This window comes from Cynocephalus volans, chromosome 12, assembly GCF_027409185.1.
Source record: "Cynocephalus volans isolate mCynVol1 chromosome 12, mCynVol1.pri, whole genome shotgun sequence".
In the NCBI taxonomy this organism is placed as follows: Eukaryota; Metazoa; Chordata; class Mammalia; order Dermoptera; family Cynocephalidae; genus Cynocephalus; species Cynocephalus volans.
This window is the reverse complement of record NC_084471.1, coordinates 64468225-64492437: the sequence shown is the minus strand read 5'-3', so window position 1 is coordinate 64492437 and position 24213 is coordinate 64468225. Positions and strand designations below refer to the sequence as shown.

Genomic DNA, 24213 nt, shown 5'->3' with positions numbered 1-24213 from the left:
CTGTTTGGTGACTAACAAAAGGAAAATCATTGTGGACCATGTCAATGAAATAGTTAACATATATTTATTACTCATTACGAGCCAAGTACTTAAATAAGTACTTTATATATTAACTACTTTAATTTTTCAACACAGTATATGAATAAAGGATGGTATTATTTCCACTTTAAGATGACAAAACTGTCACAATGAAATCAAGCCATATTTGAAGAAATGTTCAATCGCTTAAATCTGATATTATTTGTACTTAGTTATATTAAGAACAGTATTTTGGACTGTATTTCAACCTTAACTAAACATATTTAAGACTAAACATAATTATGATGCTTTTGTACATTCCTATATATTTTACAGCTAACATATGTTATCATTCTATTTTTTATCAAAATACTCCCTTTCTTCTGCACTGCAGTAGAAAAAGACTGTAATTTTAAACAGAAAGTTCTCAGGAAGAGTCAGGAGAATGTGTCAGTAAGGAAGAAATTTTTTAAAGAAAATACAAATTTCAATAATTAAACTGCGAGAGCTTAACATCTTAAGCAACGTATATGGAGAGCCTGTATACTGAACCCCAAACTATTTGTGATATATTTGCACTCTCTCAATAACAGTACTTCAAGAAGACACATGAAAATGCTAAAGAAAGGTTAAGATTCAGCTTTAGGATTCAGCCTGTGGGTAGGAAAGAACTATTGATCTCACAAAACATTAGCAGTCAAATCTGTATGGAAAAATTAAACTCAAGATGCAGATAAAATAACATAAATAACATGGGAATGAAATGTGATGAGAAGAAAGCACCCATAATATTTTGAAATGTGGTACAGATAAAGCAATCTAGATTTGGATGTTTTCTAAATCTCCCCTGAAATGACCAAGAACACACAACTGTAGAACCTACGCTACCAGGATGTTGAGATTGATAAACAAAATTTGTAAATGCACGTGAATTTGTTTGCATACTTTCTCCTCTATTAATTACCATTCTGTGCAAATATATCTGAATTTTAAATACAGATTGAGTAAAAGTAAGAAAGCAATGATGAGAAACCATACAATAACAACATTTATCTTGCTGGGACTGACCAATGACCCTCAAATGAAGATTGGGATTTTCCTCTTTCTCTTTCTTACCTGCACGTTGAGTATAACCGGGAACCTGACCATCATCGCCCTCACCTTCATACATTCACACCTTAAAACTGCCATGTATGTTTTCCTACAAAATTTCTCCTTCTTGGAAATCTCCTCTACATAGGCTTGTATTCCCAAATTCTTATACAACATATCAACAGGTGACAAGACAATCACATATGACAATTGTATCATTCAAATGTTTTTCACTGATCTTTTCGGTGTGACAGAATTTTTTCTCCTGGCCACCATGTCCTATGACCGATACACAGCCATCTGCAAGCCCTGCATTACGTGACCGTCATGAATAAGAGAGTGTGTAGAAGCCCAGTCCTTTGTTGCTGGACAGCGGGATTGTTGATCATAATCCCACCACTCAGCCTGGGTCTCAATCTGGAATCCGTGACTCTAATCTCATTGACCGTTTTGTCTGTGATGCATCGCCCCTCCTAAAGATCTCATGCTCAGAAACGTGGCTTCCGGAGCAGATGGTCATAGTCCGTGCTGAGTTGACCTTCATCATGACCCTCGGATGTGTAGTTCTATCCTACGCATACATCATTAAGACCGTTCTACGATTCCCCTCTGCCCAGCAAAGGAATGAGGCATTTTCTACCTGTTCTTCCCACATGATTGTGGTCGGCATCACCTATGGGAGCTGCATCTTCATCTACGTTCAACCTTCCGCAAAGGAATCAGTGGCTGCTAACGAGGATGTGACAGCCCCCACTACTTCCATTGCTCCCATGCTTAATCCGTTCATTCACACCTTGAGAAACAAGCAGGTAAAACAAGCCTTCAATGACTCAATCAAAAAATTTGGAAATATACAAAAAGTCACTGCTAACTATAGTCACCCTATAGTGCTACAGAACACTAGGTATTATTCCTCCTATCTAGCTGTGATTTTGGAGCCATTAACCAGCCTCTCCTCAAAGACCTTTTTTAATGCCAGATGCCATTTCAGGCACTGGAGACAGAACAAAAAACCAACAAATTTCTTGTCCTTTCATGTCTTATGTTTTAGCAGGTGTATATGATCAATTCATTAAATAAAATATATACACCGCAAACAACAAGAAAATCTTAATATTTTAAAGGAAACTACGACAAAGGATTATATCTTTTTTACTGAAAAATAATTGGTTTAACATTTTTGTGGGGTACAGAATTGAATATCAATATACATGTACAATGTGTGATGATCAAATCAGGATAATTAGCATGTTCATCATTACAGAATGTAATAATAAAAACTGAATTATAAAAAAGTGAGATCCCACAATTTTGAAAATTCTAGAAAGTACAGGACAGTTTAAATAGAAAACATACAAAATAAGGTGCTAACAGTTCTTAAACGACTAGTAAATTTGTATGGAAAATAGTCATATTCCTAACATCTGCATTTGTTTCTATGCCTTACTCTATAACTATAACCAATGGCTGCTAAGAAATTAAAATTATTAGAAGATTGTAAAAACATGTAAAATGTAAAAAACACGGAAAGTATGTAACTTAGTCCCACAAATGACTACAAGTCATTGTAAACCTAAGGAGCTGTATCTTCATCTAGTTTAAACCCTCAGCAAAAGTGGTCACAAAACGCTATGTCCTTCACTCCTATGCTGAATCCTTTATTTACATCTTGAGAAACAAGCAAGTAAAACAAAGCTTCAATGACATTTCTAGGGACTTAAATGTGATATATCTTATTAATAATTCTGCAGTGACTACCCGTTAAAATAATACTATTTGATATATTTGGTTAAGTAAAAATTACCATTACAATTAGTTTATTGTTATTTTTAAATTTGGCTACTAATTTTTTTTTAATTATATATGTGGCTCATGTTATTTTTCTGTTTGAATACCTTTGATGTTTATGCAGTGCTGGTTAGTAATGGACTCAAACTGTTTATTTGAACCAAATTTCAGTATTTGACATAAGAAAGCTTCACTACAGAAACACTTTTCAGGAACAAGGTATTTTCAAGAAACTCCCCAAGCAAACTCCACATGTATTGAAACCATTATAAACAACATTTAAATAATAAAAGATACAGTGAGCTTAAAAATAATCAACTACAAAATGCAATACCTCTTTTTCATATTAGATTAACAACGTACAAATGGAGTTAAGCTGTGGATTAAAAACTAAAAGAACTATTGAATGAAAATATAAACACTGTGATCACTAATGTAACTCTAATTCCTCTGAAAAAGAGTTGAACCTCTAAATATATGTAAATAGTGGGAATATGAATACCTAAGCCATGCTGTTTCTTAGAGAAACACCCATTAATACTGAGAAGTCAGGAAAGGCATCAGAGTAAAATGAGTTTACAGATCACAGAAAGCTCTTTCGTACACAGGCAGAGCTTTTTGGAAACTCACGATAGCAATTTTTCTACAGCGTTCACTCCGGTTCATTCTGATACAAAAGCTCTGACTCTCTGGTGACTCATTTTTCCTTCATCGTTTTGCATTTTCTTCCAACCTTCCCATATTTCCTCACTTGGCCCATTTCTCACCCTAACTCCCAAACTGACAATACTATGAATTATGCTGTCCGTGTTCTGAATTCCTGATCTGACAAGCACTGGGTATTTCTAAATGGAAATTAGTGGTCTTGTAGACTCGGTGACTACTGAGTGATTAGAATCTTTCAGTTTCTAGAAGTTCTAATTGCAGTGATATTCCTCCCCTGTCTGGAGTTCAAGAAGCTGGAGAAGGTCTGCATTGTGGGAGTAAAAGTCATCTGCTTCTTCAGGTTCACTAAGAGCTGAATGAGGGCCCAGACTGAGAAGTTACTATAGGCCTTGATCTAAGATGCCTGCCTTTTTCAGCTCAGAGGTAATTACAACTCGTCTCCTAGATTTCCTGAAAACATCCAAAAATGTTAAAAACATTCTATTAGCAACGAGTATTTTTGAACGCTTACTCTGTGCCTGACTATGTGTTTAGCACTCCATTTCTACTAATTTGAAACTTACAGAAATGGAGAAAATATCATAATGCATGCCTCTATATCCATCACAGCGTCAATAAGTATCAATTTATGGCCAATCTTGTTTCACCTGCAAACCGCTACATTCCTCCTTATCCACATTTGATTATTTGAACATATATATACTTTATGTTATTTCATCAATAATGTTTCTATGTGTATCTCTAAAAATATAAAAACTTTTCAAAGATTAAGGCTTAACGTATAGTAATGAACATAATTAAATGCATGGAGCTTGATGAATTTCTTTAAGGGTAGATATCATTTAACCAGCACACATATTTTTAACACCTTAAAAAAATATCTGAGGTATGTGTTATGCTGACTTATAATATAAAAGATTAGTTTTGTCTATTCATGACCACTATATAAGTAGAAATACACAGAATGTACTCTTTTGGGTCTTGTGTCATTTTTCTCAACATTGTGTCTGTGATAGTCATCCAAGTTATTATATTAACAGCAGTTTATTAATTAATATCTAAGTTATAAATCACATAGTTATAGCACAATTAATTTAATCATTTTCTAATAATAGAGATTTGGGTTTTTTCCAATATGTGACTGCTATAAACAGAGCTGCTAAAATATTCTTGCACGTGTTTTTGCACAGACATATGCACTCATATCTTTAGAATATAATCATATCATTAGGAGTGGAATTGAAAGCCTATATGGTAGCCATATGTTTAGCTTAGTGGACATTGGCAACTAATTTTCAAAGATGTTTTACCAATATATTCTCCCATCACGAAAGCATGAGAGTTTTAATTGCTCTATTTTCTTGTCAACATGTAACTTTGTCAAAACTAGCAGTTTTAGCCATTTTATGACTAATGATGTTGAACACCTTATTATATGCTTTTTGGATATCAGACAACCTATTTTGCAAAGTGTCTATTCAAATAATGTTTTCCTTTTTATTAGATTGTCTCTTTTTAAAATTTATTTTTTGTAGGAGTATTGTGAATTTTCTAATATTGTATTTATTGAAGTTATTTATCCCCTTTCCGTGTCTTGTCTTTTAATGTTCTTTATGTCAACTTTGAGAAACAAAAATTCTCATTTTAGTAAAGTCTAATTTATTTTTTCATTTCTTTTCTCACTAAGGCTCTTTGTGCTTTGCTTTGGAAATCATTGTTTAGCCCAATATCATGAAGATAGTTACGATGTTCTGTTCTATAAGCTTCATTCTCAGATCTTAAAAATTAGGGTTAACGGCCCATCTGAAATTGACTTTTGCCTATGGTTTGAGGTAGGGAAAATGTTCTATTTTTTTCCATACTGATATCCAAATAAGGCAGCATTATTTATTGAAAACATAACCCTTTCCTCGTCGCATTCAATGGCAACGTTGTTATAACTAATTGTTGTATCATAAGTAAATCTTTTCAGGGTTCATTGTTTAATTCTGTTGATAATGTTTCTCTGTCTTTGAATCAATACTCTACTGTTTCATTTACAGTGGCTTTTTAATGAATTTTCACAATGGGTAGTGTAAATGGAACAGCTTTGTTCTGCTTTCTCAGAAATGTCTTGGCTCTTCTCAGCCCTCTGATTTTCATAAAACTTTTAAAACCTTTGCAATTTCTGCAAACAGAAAAATTCTCACAGCAATTTTAATTAAGATTGCATCAAGCCTACAGGCCAATTGGGTGAAAATTACCATATTTACATTGCAGAGAGTCTGATCAATTAAAGTATGGTATAGCACCCACCCATTTTGGTCTTTACTTTCAAAAATGTTTCAGAATTTTAAATGCAGAGGGGCTTTGCACAACATTGACAGACATATTACCATGTATTTTGGTATATTCATTCCTGCATGGTTGTTGCTATTTTATAAGAACTTTTTATTTTATCCTCTGTTTGTTGCTGGTATCGACAGGTTCTACCGGTTTTTGTATATTGACTTGGCTGTCGACCTTTCCAAATTTAGTCATTATTAACTATAAAATTTACCAATTAATTCAAGTGATTTACTCATAGGATCTTTTAAATATTGCAACACACATACATAATCAAATAATCTGCAAATAATGGCAAAACAGTATATTTATTTCTTTTTGTTTTACTGCCCTGTTTAGGCCCTTCCATGCAGTGATAAATATAAGCAGTGGGAGTGGACATTCTGTCTTATATCTCAGCTTAAGATTCAAAAGAAGTCAACAGGAAATTTTCCAGTACTCAAAATAATGAGAAGCAGCAGTGAACACCAAAACCGAAAAAGTTTTTACTAATGAAAGAAAGCATAAATATCTTGATGTAAAAACATATACTTGATGTATATGTAATAGCATCCACAATTGTTTATTTTGAAAAGAAAATATATATCTTGACCTGAATCCATACATGATTACATCATAAGAAATACTAAAAGGGAGACATGAGGAAGAAAGCAAAACAGTGCAGGAAAAAAAAGTGTACTAACCACCTTTACGCTTAAGAAACTCTATTTAGAGCCTGAATGATAAGTAAGCGAGATGATGAATATGTTACTCAGTTTGATTTAATCATTTCCTATTGCATATGTCAATCAGAACATCACATTGTATCCCATAAGTATATATAATTATGGTATTTCAATGAAAAATATTCTCAATTATTTCTGTTAAAATATTATTAAGGATAGCCATTACAAAAATACAACAGTGAAAGAGGTAGATTCTCCTTAGATGCAACTAAATTATACACAGTTAAAATGGTGCAAAACTGATTTTAAAAATAGTATCTTATTAAAAGATAAGATCCTATGAATATAACAGTAACATGTAAAGCATATAGGAATTAAAATGAAAATACAAGCTCTATTCAGAAAAAATGTAAAAATAAATTTCTGAAACATGTGTTACTATAAATTATAATAGCATAAACAGAATTAAAACAGATGACAAACTGATGAAAAAGTTTCACATCATATGTGACCATTAAACAGGACCATAAGTATTAAATTAAGTGTGATGCAAAGCTAGGTCAGAAATGCAATTTTACTGTCTAATTTGGTATAACCTTTTGAAGGCACTTTGGCAGTTTAATACAAGAGCCTCAAAATGTGAATATATTTTCATTTTGATTCTGAAATTCTACCTCTAGAATTTCATCTAAGTGCACTGCCCCCAGCAATGGTTAGTTGTAAAAAAGGCCAAACAAACTAAATATCTGAGATGATACGGTCATGCAATTGACTTTGATAAAGCTATTTTTAAGGAACAGTGATAACAGCACATTCATTTAAAACTGCTAAGAATGGGTTAAAATATGAATGAATTTTGAAAATACATATCATGCATCATCATTCACATCAATGATTATTGTTACGGTAATAGTGTAGGGAAAAAAAGCAACTTGTAAAGGTAAATAATAGAAACTGTATTTTTATTTTTAAAATATTTATATAAAACTTTATATATTAATGTATAATTTAAAAGAATTATCAGTTGCTTAGAGTTTTCTAATACATTCATTTAGTTATCTTCTTTAATGACTGAAAAAATAGTATGTAGGTTAGTTTGTGATCTTTCAACTTTCATACATGGTAGGGAAAAAATGCAGGAAAGGCGGATTTGTTCTTGACCATCTGGTTTCTTAACTATTGTATCTTGACCTGTGCCTGTTGCTATTGTTGCATCATTGTGTCTCTAAGGACACTGTCCCCACTGCTGCATCTTTAGGGATTTTTACCCAGTTCATTACAAAGAAGACTCATTAGTGACATTTAAACATGGGTCACTAAGGTCCCAGTCATCTATTATTTAATAGTTTCAGATTTTGCAAATAAATCAAATGTAAGCCTTAATAGTGTAAAAGCCTCTCACCCTGTCCAGAGATATCATAATAAAAATGCTTTGAAAGCAAGAGAAAGCGATATTTAAACAATGTTTTATTTTCCACCCAAAAAGAGCTAGAAAATATTTCCTAGGTTCAAAAGAGACCATAGTCCTTGGTTAGAACATCTTCTCAATGTGCTGAACATAAAAGAAAAGAAAAGAAAAAAAGGAAGAAAAGGAAAAACTCAAACAGTTCCAGGCCCTCTCAGAGCAGCAAAGTGGAGACATAAGCTGAGAGACAGGATAATCCCAGTCAAGACTTTGCTGCTAGGTCCTCTTCATCAAATTAGCCTTGAACACTCTTGATGTTAAAGAATCAGCAGAAGCTATTACTAACTCTCAGAAGAGTAAGTACAGTGGCTATTTCATTTACTTTCATTTCCAGTAAATCTGTATAATGGTTTTCTCTGAGAATCAGGTTTGATGTGATTTACCAAAGTCAGATGTAATTATTTGAATTATTATGTAAAAATCAGCACGTATCTCTCAGTTGCAATTTTTAATGCTGCTTTTTAGTTATATAATGATAATATAAACTTATATACAATGAGAAGTTATCTGTCATACTCTCACTCTCCTCTTTACAGGAAAAGAAAATGTATACCTGTATTAAAATCAAACCCCATGAAAGATTATCTAATAATATTCACAAAACTAGCTATCCCTTCACTTTTTGTTAAGTATAAAAGTCTTCGGAAGATGCAACTGTTTTCTTAAACTTTGCCTCCTAATAGCTAGGATTAGTAGTGAATGGGATAAATGACGAATAGTTTGGAACAAGGGCTATCACCCACAAGGTGCAGGAAAGAGCATGCTACGTTGAAATAGATCTAGGAGCTACTGGGTTGAGAAGAAATGGGTTGGGGACAGTAGGAAAGCTGAAAAAGAGCACCCTTTCTTTCAATTAGAATGATCAACTGTAGTTATTACACTGTGTCCCTATAGTTCCTAAGAATGTCACAGGTCTGTGATGATGACAGCAAATCTTGGAGTTTAAGTTTAATAACTGGTCGTATAGTGAGGGGTGATCTTTAAAAAAGTCCCATGATACATTGCAGTGATTTGAGTGAAGATACAATTACACAGTCACACAGTGAGCTCAAGGAAAACAGTGATATAAAGTTCATAGATGATGCCTTGGTAAATATACACAAAAGTTCTAAATAACTATGTCCTATGTCCTTGAAATTACATTTCTAGGAATTTTTATGAATTGTGAAATAATGTTCATAAAAATATGCATTTTGCAGACATTTCAACAATTGCAGAAATCAAAGAGATATATAATAGCATGTCAGAAGTTGCTTTAAAACTTGTACATGTACTACATTTACCTTATCCACTCATCCAAAAAGTAATTTGATTTATAATGATGAACATGCTGATAATATTGCTTTCATCATCACATGTTGTTCACAAATACTGATGGTCAACTCTGTACTTCATAAATATGTATAAATAAAAACAATTTTAAGCATTTAAAAGAACGTGTGATACATTCATAAAGTCATTTTGAAATAGGTGGAATTTTGAAATACTAAGAATTTTTTAAAATATTTTGAGCATTTTTCCTGTGCATGTTGGCCATTTGTATTATGTCTTCTTTAGAGAAACGTCTATCCAGGTCTTTGTCTGTTTTTAAATTAGTTTACTTGTTTTTTTGCTGTTTGATTTCCTTACATATTCTGGATATTAGCCTCTTGTCTGATGTGCAGTTTGCAAACACTTTTACTCATTCTGTAGGTTTTTTCTTCTCTTTGTTGACAGTGTCCCTTGCTGTGCAGAAGCTTTTTAGTTTGATGCAGTCTCATTTCTGTATTTTTGCTTTATTTGCTGTGACTTTGGGGTCTCATTCAAAAAAGCACTGCCTGCTCCCATTTCATGTAGCATTTCTCTATGTTTTCTTCTAGTAGTTTCATAGTTTCAGGTCCTAAGTTAAGGCTTTAATCCATTTTGAGTTTATTTTTCCTTATGCTGAGGGATAAGAGTCTAGTTTCAATCTTCTGCATGTGGATATCCAGTGTCCTCAGCACCACTGATTGAAGATGCTGTCTTTTCCCCACTGTGTATTCTTGACACCGTTGTCAAAAATCAGTTGGCTGTAAAGGCATAACTTTGTTACTGGGCTCTCTATTTTTTTTTTTTTAACTGTGATGTATATACACAATGGAATACTATTCAACTATAAAAAGAAATGATATCCTATCATTTGCACAAACATGGATGGAGCTTGAAACCACCACGTTAAATGAAGTATGGCAGGCACAGAAAGACAAATACCACATGGTCTCACTCATACGTGGGATCTAAAAAAAAAGAATTGTGGTTCTCACAGAAGTAAAGGATAGAATAATGGTTACCAGAGGCTGGAAGAAGGGAGGTGTTGGGGGAGGAGAAAGGGTGGACTAATGGGTAAAATACTATGCTATCTACCCTAAGTGATTCATTGTAAAGTGTATGCATATTGAAACAACACACTGTACCCCCAAAAAATAAATATAAATAAAATTGAAAAACGTTGAATTCTGTAACCCCATCATTATCAATTATAATGAAGCAAATCAGATTTCTATTTTATGCTACATTTTTCATATTATTTGCATATATCATCATTTATTCATTATTAAACCCACTAATTAGACAAGACAGGTGCTATGACTTGCATATGTATTCTCCAAAATATAGGTTGCCAATGTGATAGTATTAAAAGGTGGGGTATTTAAAAAGCAATTAGATCATAAGGGATCCTCCTTCACGAATGGGATTAAAGGCGCATAAGAGGCTTCATGCATCATCAGGCTCCCTTGCCCTTTTGCCTTCCGCCAAGTGAGGCACACAGAGTTCTTCCCTGTGAAGGATGCACATCAAGGCTCCTTCTTTGAAGTGAACAACAGCTTTCAACAAACAACTGGACCTGCCAGTGTTTTGATCTTTGACTTCCCAGCCTCCAGAACTGTTAGAAAATAAATTTGTGGTTTTATTTTAAAAATTGCCCAGTTTGTAATATTTTGTTATAGCAGCACAAACAGACTAAGACAATAGGTATTATTATGTCCTTTCCATAGATGAGAATATACAGGGTCCAAATGTAGTAGAAAAACATGAGCCAATAACCCTGGTTCCATAGTACCAGGATGTTAGACAATAGATGTAGAAATAACCAATAAAATAGGGATCAAGAAAGAATATATATTTCATTATCTTTTTAAAGAGCTTTTTTTTATTCACAGATAAAAATTGTCTACATTTATGGTATACAATGTGATGTTTTGATATGCGTATGCATTGTAAAATGATAAAATTAATTAACATATCCATCATTTCACATACTTATTTTTTTAAAAAAAAGATTATTTTAAAAGGGGGTATTTAAAACTGGTTACACAAATACAGTGGGTTGAAATTAAACAGAATTAAGTTAAGTGCACTTAAGGGATTAGAAATATATGTACAATATGTTTTAAGATGAATATCATGTTAAATCCAGCCCTCTGCAGCTATTTTCTACATTTCACAGCTCTGATCTAATTTTTCCACAGATTGGCTCCACTGACCCTCAAAACAGTTGGTGAGCTTCCTCTGACCCTCTAGCTGTCTGCTCTGTTGCCTCTGGACCTGTCTTGCTTGTTGCTTGTCTAAGGACTAACAATTCATTTTAGGTCACCATTTATAAAGGAATAAAAGATCTAAGTAAGAAGGAATCATAAGGAAATGATCCAGCAACATGTATAGTTGTTGATTCCTTCCTGCCTCAGAAGAATCCATCTTTTTCCTCCCTTGTTTGGATTTTTTAACCTATTAAATTATTAAGGAGGATATTGTTGAAGTACGTATAAGCCAGAATAATGTGGTTATTCATATTAATCAATATTATTGAACCAAGTTGGTTGTGATGTGTTCAAGCATTCTTTTTTCTTAATGAAAATTGCTTTCTACTAATAAGACTAGTGGTCATTGTAAAGCATCTACACAAGAAAATGTAAAGAAAAGTAAAAAGAAATAAAAACAATTTACAAACCATCGAAAATGATGAATAGCATGTAAAACTTACGTATCAAGATATGCAAATTTCTTGACCTCTGTTTTGAATATTTTACTAACAGATTCCTGAAGAAAGCAAATACCACAGCCAACAAAGATACAACTATTTACTGCTTGAGAGCATGAGCAAGAAGTAGAGGCCAGTTAACAGTTTGGTCAGCATGGAAGGTAATAAGCAGAGTGAGTAATGCTTTCATGATGAGACTTTATTCACTAGCAAAACTTATGTTTCAGATGCAAAATATATGTATATATATATATTAATGTTAAATAGAGGGGCATACAAAATTTAAATAATTAAACCTGGTGACAAAGCAGTCTCAAGATGAATATCAAATAAGACAGAAGCTGGAATGCACAAGCCAATTAATTAGATATGTACGTATTTACGCAAAAATATTTCTTACACATACACTATAAGTCTACGATTGTGTTATTTGGGTAGCTATCCTGGTTAAAAAAAAAAGACAGCAGTCCCCAATTTCAACAAACTCATTTTCTCAGAGGAAGTGCTAAAATGGAAATAATTACTTATCATAGGGGCACAAATGAGGAACAGCCAACAGACAACACAGTTTTAGAAGACTTGCCAGTAGAAGTGATGCTCAAACTGGAAACTACCAATACGTAGTTTGCACACAGAAAGTGCTGAAGAGTATACTCAGTATTTCAAATTTGATTTTGAACTTGACGATACTGATAGTAAATATTAGCAAGTATTGTTAGAGTATTTCTCATACTTAACTAAAGAGACAATGCACAAAAGAAATAATGTGGTTTTTGTGTTTTTTTTTTTTTCAGCTGTATATCCTTGGACCAAACATTGCTTCACATGTGGCAAATAAATTGTGCATTAAAATACTCCCTGTATGGTGTATCCCAATGAATGCTGAGTATCTATTACATACAAGCAGAAGAGGGTAAGGAGAGTCACAGAAGTGAGCCAACAATGTGGAAGTTCCTTTTTAAAACACAAAAGAAAACATAAACACATGCTTAGTCATGGTGGTAAAATATTGCAAGTTGCAAATGGATCAACAAAGCCTGTGCATGGAGCCCACATTAGTTGTTACATATTTACATTTTATGAAGGACCAAATCATCTAGGAAAGACATGAAAAATGATTATATTTAAATATTCACCTTTAAAAGACAGAAGAGATCTCAGACATAAATAGAAATCACAATTTTGTTGAATCACAACACATTATGGGTCAAATCTAATAACATGTGAATATCCAACAGGATATAGATACAAATGTGAAAGAAAGGAGGAAATTGGGATGGTAGAACATATTTTAAAGGTATGTTTAAAAATCTATCACAAGCTATCAAAACAATAAAAATCAATTGAGTAGCCAAGCCCACTAGAGTGTAGGCAACATCAATCACTACTTACAGAAGAAACTAAGTGTGAATTTAGTTTGCTCTAAGTGCAACTGTTTATTGCTATCTGGTTTGAAATCACTCTACTCAAGGAAAATACCTCTAAATTTTACATTAAGATTGAATAAAATTCAGTAGTCAGTGATGAGAAACCACACAATAACGACCTACATCCTGTTGGGACTGACTGATGACTCTCAACTTCAGATTCCTATTTTTGTTTTTCTATTTCTCACTTACATAATAAGTATAACTGGAAATCTGACCATCATATTTCTCACTTTGGTGGACTTCCACCTTAAAACACCCATGTACTTTTTCCTACAGAATTTTGCTTTACTAGAAATTTCATTTACATCTGCTTGTATTCCTAGGTATTTGTATAACATAGCAACATGTGACAGGTCAATTACTTATAGTGTTTGTCTCGTTCAAGCATTTTTTATTGATGTCTTTGGAGTAACAGAATTCTTTCTTCTGGCCATCATGTCCTATGACCGCTACGTGGCCATCTGCAAACCCCTGAATTATGTGACCATCATGAGCAGCCCAGTCTGCAGGAGACTTGTCCTCTGCTGTTGGATGGCTGGCTTGTTGATCATACTTCCACCACTTACACAATTCATAAATTTGAAATTCTGTGACTCAAATGTCATTGATCACTTTTTCTGTGATTCATCTCCTATCTTGAAGATTTCGTGCTCAGACACATGGCACATAGAGCAGATGGTCATAGTCTGTGCTGTATTGACCTTCATCACAACCCTTCTGTGTGTTGTTCTCTCCTACATCTACATCATCAAAACCATTCTCAGATTCCCCTCTGCCCAGCAAAGGAAAAGGGCTTTTTCCACCTGCTCTTCTCACATGACTGTGGTTTCCATCACCTACGGAAGCTGTATCTTCATCTATGTCAAACCTTCAGCAAAGGAGTCTGTGGATATTAACAAGGGTGTGACAGTGCTGATGACATCCATTGCTCCCATGTTGAATCCATTCATTTACACTCTGAGAAACAAACAAGTGAGACAAGCATTCAGTGATTCCTTCAAAAAACTTGCATTGGTCTCAAAGAAGTAAGGGAATGCTCAAGTGTAGAAATCAAATATCAAACTAAGAGTAAATCAATCAGTTTCAAATCTGTTTGTCTCTTCTTGATCTGTTCTCTATTCAGGTTAACTTTCTCATTTATTGCACCCAGAACAAATACCCTCCACCGCATTCTCCTTTCATCCCCCTACAAACAAACGTCTTTTAGGATAAAATCTCAATCGTAAGACATTATAATATTTTTCTAGTAAATGTAATCCTGACTTTATTTCCCATCTATCAAGCAAAAATTAAAAACAAAGTAACATAAAACAAATGCAAATCAAAAAAGTAAACCACTAGCTTATCTTAAATTATTTTGTACTTGCAAGAAAATAATTGATTTAAATTTCTCATCATCTCTTTCATTCTAAACATTGCTGAATATTTTACTTGACTAAATTAAAATTTATTGATTTCCTAGTTCTTAGGCCAAATCTCAGGCAGAGACAAAAAATTGATAATATCCCCGAACTTATTAAGTCACTAATAATCCTATATAACTATATTTTTTTAAAAGGACCATCATCAAGAAATAAATGATATAATTGAAAAGTTAAGAAAAAAATGCATGTCCAAATAAATGTGTTTTAAATAGAAGCAGAATTTAATATTTAGGATACTGAAGTATATTCATAGACATGTACATACACATTATAAAATGCAAAAATTTTAAATTAAAAGAATCACAGATTATACAGACTAAATATTAACTCAAAGTTGAGAAGGGCACTTTTCTGAAAGGATATGAAATTATAAGTACAATGTCAAAATGTTAATTGCAGTTGAAAAATTAAGTTACTAGGAAAGGAGAAAACTTTTAACTGCTAAAATATAATATGACATCTTAACTCAAAATGCAGCTAAATTAGCAGTAAGTTTTTATGTATCATGGAAACTTACAATTTTAATAGAAATCAAGGAAATTAAACCAGCAGTATATGGAAGTCTCAAATAATTTAAAAGGAAGTTCAAATAAAAATTTATAATTAAAATAAGTTAATTTTTTTAATAAAGTGAACAACATAGATTAGAAAACAAAATATCCATTAATTTTTCTCAAAAGTGCTCACACAATCACTAAATAAATTTTCACATTGATAAATTTTCTCCCATCGTTCTGGGATGCAGGCCTATTGGTTCTCCTTTGGACTCTCACCTGGAGTTCCCAAAAGTTTACACTTACTGTTGCCTATGCAAAGAATGCTCTTACCTTCATTCTTCCATCTGATTTTTATTCTTCATTTATATCTCAATTCAAATGCCACTTTTACTTAAAGGCTGTTTCTCCCTGCCCCATCACACAGCATACAAACCCAGTTTAGAAAAACACTGTATCCTCCCTGCTGTTTTGACCTAAGTTTTAACTTTTGTTTCTATAGCACCAATCTCACTAAAATTTTGTTTACACTGTATATATAAAATCTAGTCTAAAGCCAAATACTTTATTTTTGTGTGCACTAGAGTGTATATAAAATTTAGTAACTAAATGATGCTGAATATATTACTTCCAAACAATACTGAATAAAAAATATCACAACCCCTGCAAAAAAGGAAAATAGTTATTTATTGAAAAATATGTTAATTTCTGGCCGAAAAATACATAAAATATTTAAATAGGTATGATATGCTATATATCTTTAAACGATTTTGAATCGAGTTAACTATCCTGTATCTGTTCACCATTTGTGTGTCTTCCTTTGAAAAATGTCTATTCAGCTCCGTTGCCCATTTTTTAACTGGGTTATTTGTTTTTTAACTGTGTAATTGCTTGAGTTCCTTGTATATTATGGATATTAATATCTTGTCAGATGCATAGTTAGCAAAAATTTTCTCCCACTCTGTAGGTTGTTGTTTCACTCTGTTGATGGTTTCCTTGCCTCTGTAAAAGCTTTTTAGTTTGATATAGTCCCATTTGTTTATTTCTCTTTTGTTGCTTGAGTTTTCATGTTCATGTTCACAATGTCTGTGCCCAGACCTAGTTCCTGAAGTGCTTCACCTACATTTTCCCTTAGTAATTTTACAGTTTCAGGTCTTACACTTAAGTCTTTAATCCATTTTAAGTTGATTTTAGTAAATGGTAAGAGATGCATGTCTAGTTTCATTCTTCTGCATATGGATATCCAATCTTCCCAGCACCACTTACTAAAGAGGCAGTCTTGTCCCTAATGTAGTTTTTTGTTGCCTTTGTCAAATATCAGATGGCTATAAGTCTGAGGGGTGATTTCTGGGTTCTCTGTTCTGCTCCACTAGTCCAAGTGTCTATTTTTATGCCAGTACCATGCTCAACATCATTTGTCATCAGGGAAATGCAAATTAAAACCACACTGACATATCACCTTACCCCAGGTAGACTGGCTATAATCAAAAAGACAGAATAACAAATGCTGGAAATTGTGTAGAGAGAAGGGAACACTCCTACACTGTTGGTAGGACTGTAAATTAGTACAACCACTATGGAAAACAGTATGGAGGTTTCTCAAACAACTACAGATTGATTTTTTCATATTATCCAGCAATCCCACTACTGGGTATATACCCAGAGGAATGGAAATCATCATGTCAAAGGGATACCTGCATTCCCATGTTCATTGCAGGTCTGTTCACAATAGCCAAGATGTGGAACCTAAATGTCCATCGAGGGACAATTGGATAAGGAAAATGTGGTGTATATATACACCATGGATACTACTCTGCCATAAAAAAGAATGAAATTCTCCCATTTGCAACAACATGGATGAGCTTGGAGAAACTTACATTGAATGAAATAAGCAAAGCACAGAGGGATAAATACCGCATGTGCTCACTCATAAGTGGGAGCTAAGAGAGAGAGAAGGAAGGCAAGAAAGACCACAGTGGTCACTTGGACTTGCAGAGGGAGAGGACATACCTAGGGATACAAAGTGAAGTGGGAAGAGGGGGATGTGGATGGAGGTGGGGGATAATTAAGATAAATGAGTGGCGGACATGGGGTATTATCACAATTTGTGGTAATGGGCATGTGGCAATCACATCTTAGGCATGAGTGGTGACAGTCAGCTTTGTATCTCATGTATATTCATAACCAATAAAAAATGTACAATTCAAAAAAATAAATAAATAAAAATAAAAATAAGAAAAGCTTGTTGTCACACAGACTTAATAGACATTAAAAGGGTAGTAAAGGAATGCTACAGACAATTTTACACATGTGAATCTGACAACTAAGATAAAATGGACCAATTCCTCAAAAATTACGGACTACCAATATGCATCCAAAATGAAATATATAATGTACGTATTCCTATAATAATAAAATAAATTGTATTCTTATTTTAAAAACCTTCCAATAAAATAAATAAATAAATAAATAAATAAATTTCCATTTTGCTAAAAAAAAAAAAATAAGAAGAAAAGCTTAATTTTTAAAAAAAGATTTAACTATCTTGCCAGATTTTATTTTTATTTTAAGATATGACAACAATTAACAAAAGTTATAGTGCACTGAGTGATCAATTTAGGCTAACTATATTCATGTCTATAATATTAACTTATATCTGTATATATATGGACATATATATGTGTAACATAAATATACATAATATATACCTAATATTATAATGGCTGATCTTCCAGAGAGCCCTGGAACTGTTTTTTAAAATGTGCTTCACAGGTGGGCAAATTGAGGTGAGGGAATATGAAGTAGTGGTAGTAAGTGTTGGAGCCAGGGTTCAATCCTGTGTCATATGATTCCAGGTCTCTGATTGCGATAGGACATAGCACTGCCTTTTCAGAATTGCAAACATAATTATCAAGATTAAATCAAAGAACATGGCAAGAATATGTATTTTTATTTAAAACACCAATGTTTAAATAAAAACATGTTTTTATTTACAGCATCAAAATGATAAGAGAATCTTTAACAGATACAAGTAGAAAATTTTATAATTGGACAAATTTCCTTCCCCTAAATTAAAAATGTTATTGACATAATAATTTATGATGCTAAAAATGTCAGTTATTTAATGAAATGACATTCTGTATTCAATCATATCTTGCAAAGAGGTTTTATCTGGAATTCTCAAATTTATGGCTATTTCAAAATTGAATATTTATGAGATATCAAAACAAGTTCACCGGAACATTCATCCAGCAGTCAATAATCTGCAAGGCAATGGAGACTTCTGCATAAAGACATACCAAGTCCAAAAAATTGTCTCTTCCTAAAGAGAAAATTTTATTACAGCTTGATCCAGAAAAATCTGGTGACCGCTGCTCTGAAATTTTCAGTTCTACGAATTTAAATTCTAGCAGAAAATTCCTATTGAAATATTCTCATTTTTGTCACTTGTAAAAATATACTTAACACATTTTCAGAGATACAGTCTAAGGCCCAGAGGGAAGTGCATACAGCCCAGCAGCCACCAAGGTGAGCAAAGACCCATGTGGCACAAGGGCTCAGTCAAAGGCCCCTGGGGGAAAAGAAGTGCACACAGCCCAGCAAACTCTGAAGCAAGCCAGGACCAACTGTACCGCTTGTGGCACCGGGATCCAGTCTAAGGCCCTGGGGGGAAGGGAAGTGCACACAGCCCAGCAGCTGCAGAGTTGAGCCAAGACCCCTGTGGCACTGGGGTCCAGTCTAAGGGCCTGGCAGGCAAGTGAAGCACACAAAGCCCAGCAGGCAGCTAGGTGAGCTGAGACCTACACAGCACCAGGGGCTCAGTCCACAGAAAGCTAGAACAGGACCCAGGCTGGTGTAATATAGATAATGACATACCTTCTGTCACCACAAGGACAGTTCACCACCACAGTAGCAGTGAGGGCCACACTACAGGCAACCTGCCACTCACCTGACTACATTGCTATAAGAAGAGTCACCAGTCAAGCCTGCAAATAGAGAAGGAAGTCTTTACCTCGTAGTCAACCCCAGAGTAACACAAGAAGCATGTCCTCTACCAGATGACCAAACATCAATGAAAAAACACAAAAACTACAAACAAACAAGATATGACACCACCAAAGGAATACAGTAATGCTCAAATTACAGACCCCATAGAACAAGGAATCCTTGAAATGTCTGTAAAAGAATTCCGAGCAATGATCTTAAGAAAGCTTGAAGACATAAAAGAAGACTCAATTAGAGAGCACAAGGAAACAAGAAAAAAATATCCAGAATATGAAGGAGGAAATTTACAAAGAGATAAATACCTTAAAAAGAGAATGTAGCAGAACTCCTAGAAGTGATTCACTTATTAAAATAAAAAACACAACAGAGAGCTTTAAGCAGCAGGCTAGAGCAAGCAGGAGAAAGAATTTCAGATCTCGAAGATGGTCTTTTTCAAATAACCCAGGCAGACAAGAAAAGGGAAACAATAATTAAAAATAATGAGGAAAATCTAAGAGAGATGGCAGACAACCACAAGTGCTCTAACATCCAAATTGTGAGTATTCCTGAAGGGGAGGAGAAAGGAAAAGGTATTTAAAACCTATTCAAGGAAATAATAACAGAAAGCTTACCAGGAGTAGGGAGAGATGCAGACCTGCAGATTCAGGAAGCTCAAAGGTCCCCAAATAGATTCAATCCAAAAAGATCCTCTCCAAGATACATAATAGTCAAACTTGCAAAGCTCAAAGACAAAGAGAGAATTCTAAAAGCAGAAAGAGAAAAGCATCAAGTCACCTATAAGGGAATGTCTATCAGACTAAGAGAAGACTTCTCAACTGAAACCCTACAGGGCAGAAGAAAGTGGAATGATATATTCAAAACACTAAAAGAAAAAAATTGCCAGTCAAGAATTCTTTACGTAGCAAGGCTCTCCTTCAGAAGTGAGGGAGAAATAGTGTATTTCCAAGACAAACAAAACTTGTGGGAGTTCACCACTACAAGACCATCCCTGCAAGAAATTCTCAAGGGAGTCCTTCATCTGGAATCTGAATAATGAATGTCACTATCACTGATACACAAGAAAGAGCAAAACCTACTGTTAAAACAAAAATGCCAGTGACAGAAAGAAGCTAAATCACGCCGCTCAAATATCCAACTAACATTGAAGAAGAGAAATACAAGGGGAAGTAAGGATCAAAAGATATTTAAAACATCTAAATAAAAAGCAATTAAATGACAGGAATCAAACAGTATCTGTCAGTAACCACCCTAAATGTGAATGGATTAATCTCCCCATTCAAAAGGCACGAATTGAATGCTTGGGTTAAAAACCTAGACCCAAGTATATGCTGTTTTCAAGAGAACCATCTCACATATAGAGACACACGCAGACAAAACAAACAGGGATGGGAAAAGATACAGCATGCAAATGGAAACCAAAAACAAGGAGGAGCAGCTATTCTTATACTGGATAAAATAGACTTTAAACCAAGAAACATAGAAGGAGACAAAGAAGGCCACTATAGATAAAAGGATCTATCCACCTAGAAGACATAACAATCAAAAATATATATGCACCCAATACTGGAGTGCCCAGATATATAAAGCGAACAGTCTTAGACCTAAAGAAAGAAATATGCCCTAATCCGTTAAGAGTGGGTGAATGGGTGACATGAACACCCCTCTCTCAGTATGGGACAGATCTTCCAGGCAGCAAATCAACAAAGAGACACAGGATTTAAACTACACATTAGACCAACTGGACCTTGCAGATATATACAGAACATTTCACCCAAAAACTAAAGAATATACTTTCTTCTCATCAGCTCATAGAACATTCTCACATATTAGGTCACAAATCTAGCCTCAGAAATTTTAAAAAATTGAAATCATTCCAAGTATCTTTACAGACCACAGTAGACTAAATTTGGAAATTAATAATAAGCAAAACTCTGGAAATTATACAAATACATGGAAACTAAATAATAGGCTCCTGAATGACCTATGGGTCCAAGAAGAAATTAAACAGGAAATCAAAAAACTTCTACAAACTAATGAAAATTAAGAGACATCATACCAAAACCTGTGGGATACAGCAAAAGCAGCACTAACAGGCAGATTTATTGCAATAAATACTTACATCCAAAAAATGGAAAGACTTCAAATGAACAACCTAAAACTATGCCTCAAAGAACTTGAAAAACAGCAACAATCCAAACCTAAGGTTAGTAGACAAAAAGAAATAATTAAGATTAGAGCAGAACCAAATGAAATAGAGACCCAAAAAAAACAAACAATAGAAAAGATCAAGAAAACAAAAAGTTAGTTTTTCAAGAACATAAATAAAATAGACAAACCACTAGCTAGGTTAACAAAAAAAAAAGAGAAAAGACCCAAATAACACAAATCAGAAATGAAAAGGGAGACATTACAACTGAAACTACAGAAACACAAAGAATCATTAGAGACTATAATAAACAACTGTATGACAACAAATATGAAAATTTGGAAGATATGGATAACTTTCTAGACACATACAAACTACCAAGACTGAACCAAGAAGAGATAAAAAAAAATAAAAATAAAAAAAAAAATAAAAAACCTGAACAGACCAAAAACAAGCAAGGAGATTGAAGTGGTAATTAGGAATCTTCCAACAAAACAAGTCCAGGTCTGGATGGCATTACAGGTGAATCCTATCTAACTTTTAAAGAGGAGTTAACACCAATTCTCCTCAAACTATTCCAAACGATTGAAACAGAAGCTACTCTCCCAAACTCATTCTATGAGGCCAATGTAACTCTTATACCAAAGCCAGAGAAAGACACAACAAAAACTGAAAATTGCATGCCAATATCCTTGATGATCCTAGATGCAAAAATCCTCAACAAAATATTATCAATCAGAATACAGCAACAAATTTTTGAAATTATACACTATAATCAAATGAGATTAATCCCAGGGATGCAAGGATGGCCCAACAAACAAAAGTCAATAAATGTGATACATCAAATGAACGAACTCAAGGACGAACACCACAGGATGATCCCCAGGCCAGGAGGGTGAACACGGAGCAGGAAGACGTCCAGCCAGAGAGGCGGAAGATCTGCAGAGACCACACGCCCTGCAGTGCCAGCGCCTGACACAGCAGGTAGGCCTTGCCGCTGCTGCCCAACTCCATCCCCAGGCCAGCCAAGTGTGCACAGAGCAGGGAGACATCCAGCTGTAGAAGTGGAAGATCCGCAGAGACCACATGCCCTGCAGTGTCGGTGCACAACTCAACAGGTGAGCCTCGCCGCCACCACCCAACTCCATCCCCAGCCCGGCTGAGTACATGCTGACCAGAGAGGTTCCTCCCCGGAGAGGCCCAAGACCCGAGGCAACCATGCACCCAAGGCACTAGTGGCCAACCAAAGATACACTGAGGCATCCATACCAAATTGGCAGCCTCAGCAGCATCCTAGCCAGACAATAGTGTCAAACCAGTGGACTGTGAAATCCCCTGCCACAATGACTAAACATCAAAGGAAAGATACCAGAAATGTGAAAAATCAAGAAAGTATACCACCAAAGGGTAAAAACTCACAAGCTCTAGATCCTATAGAACAAAAAGCCCTTGAAATGTCTGACAAGGAATTTCGAGTGATAATTCTAAGCAAACTAAATGAGACACAAGAAAACTCAGCTACACAACACAATGAAATGAGGAAAAGTATACAGGACCTGAAAGAAGAAATGTACAAGGAAATCAATGCCCTGAAAAAGAATGTAGCAGAGCCGCCGAGCTGAAGAATTCATTCAACGAAATAAAAAACACAACAGAGAGGTTAACTAGGAGGCTTGCAGAAGTAGAAGAGAGAACTTCTGACCTTGAAGATGGGCTGTTTGAAACAGCAAAGGCAGACAAAAAAAAGAAAAAGAACTAAAAACATTGAAGAAAATCTAAGAGAAATATCAGACATCCATGAGCGCTCAAATATCCAAGTCATGGGTATTCCAGAAGGGGAGGAAAAAGGAGATTGCATTGAGAACATATTCAACAAAATAGTGGCAGAAAACTTCCCAGGTATAGGAAAAGACACAAAACTTCAGATTCGGGAAGCTCAAAGATCTCCAAACGTATTCAGCCCAAAAAGATCTTCTCCAAGTCATGGTTATAGTCAAATTGGCAAAACTCAAAGACAAAGAGAGAATCTTAAAAGCTGCAAGAGAGAAGCGTCAAATCACTTATAAGGGAGCCCCAATCAGACTAACATCAGACTTTTCATTACAAACCCTAAAAGCCAGAAAAGAATGGGATGATATATTCAAAATACTAAAAAAAAAAGAGGTTGCCAGCAAAGAATACTCTACCCTGCAAGGCTATCCTTCAGAAATGAAGGGCAAATAGTATATTTCTCTGACAAACAAAAACTGTGGGAGTTTACTACCACATGACCACCCTTACAAGAAATTCTCAAGGGAGTATTGGGTTTGCTACCTGAAAAACAACTACCACTTCCATGAAAACCCAAGAAAAATCAAAACCTACTAGTATAATAAAAAGGCCAGCAATGAAGAGAAAACAAAAAAAAGCCAGCTATCTACAACCCAAAGAATGAACAAATACAGAAAACAAACGGTAAATCAGAAAGAAAGGAGCAAAAGACCCTTAAGACATCCAAACAAAAATCAATAAAATGCTAGGATTAAATCAACAGTTTTCAATAATAACTCAATGTAAAAGGTTTAAATTCCCCAATCAAAAGACGCAGACTGGCTGACTCGATTAAAAAGGAGGACCCAATTGTGCTGCTTTCAAGAGACCCAACTCACTGATAAACACTCACATAGACTAAAGAGTGAAAGGATGGAAAAAGATTTAC

At 34.4% G+C, this 24213-nt stretch overlaps 1 protein-coding gene and 1 pseudogene across 1 annotated transcript; both read left to right on the top strand.

The window, feature by feature from the left end:
• The first annotated feature begins 1042 nt into the window (after positions 1–1042).
• Positions 1043–12146, top strand: LOC134391680 (olfactory receptor 6C2-like; annotated as a pseudogene).
• Positions 12147–13539: 1393 nt separating this feature from the next.
• Positions 13540–14475, top strand: LOC134360768 (olfactory receptor 6C2-like). Its single transcript, XM_063075539.1, has one exon. The coding sequence runs from the start codon at positions 13540–13542 to the stop codon at positions 14473–14475; it is 936 nt and encodes a 311-aa protein (XP_062931609.1).
• The last annotated feature ends 9738 nt before the right edge of the window (positions 14476–24213 follow it).

Bases quoted from the DNA above. Each gene is read 5' to 3' on its own strand.
- LOC134360768 (XM_063075539.1), top strand. From the start codon at position 13,540: ATGAGAAACCACACAATAACGACCTACATCCTGTTGGGACTGACTGAT.